General features: G+C 42.2%; 2 protein-coding genes across 2 annotated transcripts in view; both read right to left on the bottom strand.

Annotated features, from left to right (window-relative positions):
* The window catches only part of DHX35 (DEAH (Asp-Glu-Ala-His) box polypeptide 35), a 35,456-nt gene extending 32,879 nt beyond the window's left edge, over positions 1-2,577 (bottom strand). Inside the window, exons 1-2 of the mRNA XM_009318698.1 lie at positions 2,447-2,577; positions 48-145 (exon numbers count right to left, since the gene is read on the bottom strand). Of these exons, the coding sequence (XP_009316973.1) occupies positions 48-145; positions 2,447-2,577 (229 nt within the window). The remainder of the gene's footprint in view (positions 1-47; positions 146-2,446) is intronic.
* Positions 2,331-4,104, bottom strand: LOC103912407 (protein FAM83D-like). The gene is made up of 3 exons (XM_009318664.1): positions 4,015-4,104; positions 3,287-3,411; positions 2,331-3,024 (listed from the first exon to the last, which is right to left on the bottom strand). Exons 1-3 carry the CDS (start codon positions 4,051-4,053, stop codon positions 2,634-2,636), a joined length of 555 nt encoding a protein of 184 aa, XP_009316939.1. The 5' UTR covers positions 4,054-4,104; the 3' UTR covers positions 2,331-2,633.
* Positions 4,105-5,963: the final 1,859 nt, after the last annotated feature.

Genomic DNA, 5,963 nt, shown 5'->3' with positions numbered 1-5,963 from the left:
CGCTGCCTCCGCTTCTCCGAAGGCAGGCAAAAGGCCCCGTCCGTTACCGACACCGCTTTGCTCTTGGAGCAAAGCACGAACTGCTGCAGCGCTGGGCGGCTCCCGGTTCCTAACGCCGAGCGCCGGACACGGGGAGGCGACGCTGCTGAGGAGGCCCAGCTGACGGAACAGCCTCTAAGTGCGACTGAAACCTGCCCTTCACCTCCAAGCCGAAAGAAAACGGGTGAAAGGCGTCTCACGCAGCCCTCCAGATCCTGCTCCTCTTACTAAAATGAAGAGTAGAACCTGGGGGAGAACCTAGGATTTAGCGGGACTGAAAGATCGCCTCCAAAAAGTCCTTGTCTTGTTAATGAAGTAAAGCTAATGGCTTCCCTTCTCCCACGAAGGACGCCTCCGCGCCATGTGCGCCACAGCTCTTGCACTTCACACCAGACAGCTGGCGGACTGGAAAGAAAACAACTACAGTAATGGGCCACAGGTCCAGCGGTGCCCTACCACAGCCTCGCTGCAGCCCACGGAACTTATTACTGAATCAAATTTAATGTAGACTTTGGAGTTAATTAAGTATAGGCTGGATTAAAAAAACGCCAAAAACCAGCTTCTAATAAGTTTATTAATGCTGTCAAAAATTCATGCTTATGGAAAAAACATCTAATAATTTTATATTCTTATTAATCATTCTCGTTCCTCCCTAATAACTTGACACGCTAACAGTGTGGCTGTGGTGATGAACACAGACTGCACTTCACAACGCTGTACCTCCACGGTCACTTGTTACGCTAAGGCTCTAGGTAACCACTTCAGAAAGAGGTTATTCAGTTATCATTCAAGACACTCACAATTCTAGCTATTTATTTCAATGTACTTTTCAGATTAAGTCCACTCTATCAAAAATAAACACAACTCATCGCAGTATTTTGTATCAATATATTAGCAACTGCTGAGAAAACGTCCTACTAACAGCGCATGGAAAGAGTTGCCTGTTAAAAGTAATGAGGTGAATAACAATGTTGAAAACTTACATTTGAGAAAACATATACAGATAATTATTGTGAAAATAAGATTGCACAAACGATATTTTGCATAGAGTACAACATTGTATGGTTTTTGTGTTTATGGAAAATATAGTTAAGAATAAAAATACGTATTTCAAACTTCTTTACATCTGGATGAAAGTGAAGACTATTAAACTATAAACTATTGAACATTTACAGATTAGGCGAGTCAGAACTATTACATTTCCATGATCGCAAGCGCAGAAGAAAAAGGGCACAGATTAGTTGTATCCTAATCAGTACGTTACTGCATTGTCCACGAAGACCACATTTGTAAGCTCCACACGTCCAATTTAATGTTACCCTGCTGATGTTGAGCAGACACCCATATGAAATTCCCCAGCTAAGTTTTAACCTTCCCCTTTGAAGCCCAGAACCCACAAGACACTTCCGCAAGCATATACCCGAGTGTTTTGCAGTAGCAAGAGCCTCGAGAACAACTTGAGAAATGTAGGTGTACCTTTGCTTTTCCCACAGCTGCCATGGTTGGACTAACGAGTTTCTGCACTGGCAGGCTGCTGGAACTTCGGTGCCTCAACGTACGACTGTTTGGGAAGATAGTTTATTCATTTGGGTTTTTTTGGTTTTCTCCAGAAATGGATGGATTTTTTAAAAAATTAAAATAAATCGAGCTTGCATGAAACCTTAAAAATAAATGGTTCTATTTCTGACTTTCACGTTATTGCATGTCTGGTGGAAGTAAGGCTTTTGAGAAGCAGCAGCAGCTTCACGGATTTCAGATCTACTCGACTTTTCCCGTAAGATCAGACAGCAGTAGCAACCATAGAGAAACCAAAACGTATAGATAGTAATGCCAAGAAAACGGTCTCATTTGGCTCTACTACAAACATAGCAGGTTCTCAGGAATACTATCCCTTGCACACATTTATTGCATGATGTCCAACAATCCAAGTATTCTTACAAAGAAAAAGGTCATTTGAAATTCAGTCATTGCAAAAGCCGTGTTTGCCTGACACGTTAGCTCGTTCTGCCTAGCAGCACAGCTTCATGTAAAGAAAATGTGACATTTGAGGACTACTAGCACGGTACTGATCTGCTAGTTTCTAGATTATGGTTATTCCACTTCAGTTCTGTGTCATGAAACAGTTCGTGGAGAGCTCGTGCAACACAAGACTAAGCTTAGACTGATTTCAGAGCCGTACAGCAGTCCTGCTGTTCATCTTTGGAAGACCTTTAAGCAATATTATTTTCTATATCTAGATCCCTTAAAAAAAGTTTGAGCTACTGAGCTAAGACACTGCTAACCCATCAGCTTAAAACATGTAAGAATAGGTGGAAAAATGAAAATCTGACAGAATACTAGAAGTCAATAATGGCTTTCCAGGTGTTACAAGTTTTTTTTAAGAACACATCTGAGCCTCAGACAGTACCATAATTGTATCAGTTGATCTGCGTTATGGTGGTCTTCAAACGAAACCACAATTCCGGTATCACTTTCTGGCAGTTCGAGGTTTGTTTCCCCGCTGCTCTCACAGACATACTGTAAGACAGTACTGGACATGGACGGCTGGACGTGGTCCCTGAGGTTCTGCTTCTCGCTCGGAGTGAACGTGCAATTCATCTCTCTATGATCCAGCGTGGCCTCGTAACTAGAGAGCCATTCCTCTTAGTCAGTGGAGGAGAGGCATGCATTGCATTATTCGACATGTAGACTGCCTCCCTTGAGGCATGCAGCCAGCTTCGCTTCCTTTTTAGATTTCCTGCAAATGCTCTAAGATACAGAAACTCCATTCTCAGGAAGTTTTCCCTGGTCAAGTCTCTGGAAGCCACTGTTATCCTGACCAGCTGGTCCAACACCTTATTCTTCCGGCAGCTGGATAACTCTTTGAGGTTGATAGGCTTTGACCGTGCATAAAGAATGCGAAATTCCAGGTCAAAGTGTGCAACTGCGGGGCCTGACAGGACCAAAATGTTGCTGCTGTTCAGCTTCCCATCTGTCCACGTAAAACTAGCAAAGGAAGGATGAGAAAATTGAATGAGTTAATTGAAAATAAATCGTAAACAAAGTATTAACTGAAAATCCTCTTTCATCACATTTAGTCAGATTGTTCTTATAATCCAAATGATGAGCAGCGTGCTCTTTTTAGGACAAATGTTACAAATAAACGTTACAAATAAACTGTGACAAGGAAAGCAGTTTTGCAACGTGGCTGTTTTTCCTTTCCATGTAAAGAAACCACGTAAAGCAACAGAGAGAAATTGGCACTTGCCTGTAGGAGCCCGTTGTCACTCTAATGCCATCAATTAACATGAACTTTTCACGGACTTTTCCAACAATTTTGGCGCCCGACCTCGTGTAGTATGTGTTCCCAGTGATATTTCGAATTCTCATCAACTGTTAAAGATACGATGAGCATCATGCGGATTTCAAAGTTAAACAATTGTATTTAAAGGAGTAACAGACAACGATAATTATCACTGATGAACTAGCAAAGGTTGCTGCGCAGTGGCACAAGATTTACCCTCTAGGAACCAAATGATAATTTTGTCTTGTTTTAGTAGGCAAAGAGGCGGCATTAAGGGGCAGACCCATAAACTGACTGTGCAGAATGTGATTGTAAAAACTCCTGTCGCCAAACCTCGGAGGGACCCAAACTCCACAGACTCCTGAGAACCTGCTTCTACATCAGCCTTCAAAGTGTCGGCGAGCAACTCCAGCCATCCTTCAGGAACTGGACATTCCTCCTGCATTTCCTTGAATATTCGATTTGTATTTGTGCTCAGAAAGCAACTGTAACAGCCACTTACAAAGATTTCAGTTTTTCTGTTAATTGCCTTCTTATGCAAGACTGGTTAAATCTTCCAAGAAAGCGCTAGAGCTACATGAAACCCACTTTAAGTTGTGACAGCAGGCAAAATAGTTTCTTCTTTTGATCGCTCAAAGATTAGAGTCATAAGAGGATCAACTCTCTATCCCTATAAATATGACAAGGCTCACCTTTTCCTGTTCCAGGTCAACTCCCAGATCCTTGCACATTTTCAGAAAATGGGAAAATGAAGACTGATCTAGAAGGATATACACTTTAACTTGCCGCTGGCTACAAGCTTCCAAGAGGTCTTTGAAGATATCAGTATCTGTGAAGGAATCCATAACCAGGGCAACCATCTGCAACAAGTTTCAGAAGAAATCATTAGGCTGTTTCCACAGCATCCCAAGGGAGATGGCACATGAGGAATTTGACTTTCAAATTAAATATTCCCCCCCCCCCTTTTTCTTTCCTGGTGGTTATGGACCATGGTACAGTCTTCTGTGATATGGTATATTCTTCTGTTGTTCACAGGACTGCTGAAACATTTAACAGACATATAAGAAAGAGAAAAGAAAGGAAAAAATAACTGATTAGAATAAAGTTCTGTGGAGAGAATGGTATTTTGGTAACGGTGATTACCGAGTGCAGTACGCTGAGGTACAGGAGACAAAATATACATCGCCCCTTCACTGTGATCACTTATTCATGCCCCTGTACAGTTAAATAGAAAAAAAAACCCTGAATTTATGAACAGAAATTGTTGTTAAAGATTATTTGCCCCAATCTTGTTGACGCTTGACCGACTTATAGCAGATAACATCATTTAAGGTTTTTATTATCGCATTGCAGAATTTTGGTTTTTACTATAATTTCAGCAGCAGACATTGAAGCTTCTTTTGCCGGGATCTGTATCTTTTCTGGTTCATTAGGTACGAGCAATCTAGCCTGAAAGCCTGTTGTGGAAGGACACCTTTTCTCTACTTAAAAATCAGAGGTCATCACTAATGAGCAGCAATGGTAGCTCCTGCATCTGTTCAGTAGCATGTTGCTCATGGTTTTTAATTAAGGTTGTACTAAACCCTTCCCTTTTTTACTACATAACTTCACCTTCAAGAAAAAATTGCAGAAATCTGAGCATTTTCTCCTTTCCCCCCACCTCTAGAGCAGTGCCAAGAACAACAAAGGCAGAGGGAGACTTGACACCTCTCCAAAAACCTAAGCGAGCTGATAAGAAAAGTATTTTGCATGAGGAAAAGAAAGACATTTTGCTGTCAGCCTTCTTCAGCTACATCAGTAACTTCTGGTGTAACAGGATCACAGAGTTGATCGTGGAGATGTTTGGGGGTGCTGAGAATACCTCGGAAGAACCAGAACTGTGGCAAAATAAATGTAATGCTTCAGGTTTCTTCCTCACCCTGAGATACGGCAAAATCAGGGGTCGAGTTCTGTGTTAGACAAATTTGGTCTCGGATTCCTAGGCAAGAGGTTTTTTTTCCTGAGAACAGATGTCTTTGCCTCAAAAGCACTGCCTGAAGAAAAAGGTGAGCTTATTTCCAAAACCTAAGTTTTCCAGAGTCTTTCAAACTTTTCAAACATGAAAAGAAACAGCAAAAAAAAAAATTCACCGGTGTCCGACTGCTCTTTACGTCTCACCTCTCTATTTAAGATAAAAATGAGGTTTGTCTTCAACTTATTATTCAGATTCTCATGGTATTTCAAGCCAAGATCTGATGATTCGCCCAGGCTCCTTGAGTAAAACCTCCCCCGAGAGCCAGCTCCTGCCCTCGCAGATCTCTCCCACGGCCTGAGCCCCGAGGTTTGCTGTCTATCCGCCATACGATGTGGAAGCAACGACTACTTAAAAGAGCTGGGAACGGGCACGTTTGGGACGTATCGCTCACAGGTGCCAACTCCCTGAGCGAGCTTAGCGAGGCCCGGATAGCACGGACTCGGTTTTCATCGATAGGGGGGAAAAAAGCTTGCGAATAATGAACCTATTAAAAAAAATAAATACAAAAGATGGTGAAAAAAAATAAAGCAATAACAAAATGGCATAGTGAGTAAAATGGGGAGTTTATTTAAAAGTAAGCGAAGGGGGGAAGGACGAGGTGGATCCCGGGAAGCCGGGCGGGAGCGG

Source organism: Pygoscelis adeliae, unplaced genomic scaffold (genome assembly GCF_000699105.1).
Source record: "Pygoscelis adeliae isolate BGI_AS28 unplaced genomic scaffold, ASM69910v1 Scaffold72, whole genome shotgun sequence".
Taxonomy (NCBI): domain Eukaryota; kingdom Metazoa; phylum Chordata; class Aves; order Sphenisciformes; family Spheniscidae; genus Pygoscelis; species Pygoscelis adeliae.
The sequence above is the reverse complement of the archived record's forward strand: the minus strand, read 5'-3'. Positions and strand labels throughout refer to the sequence as shown.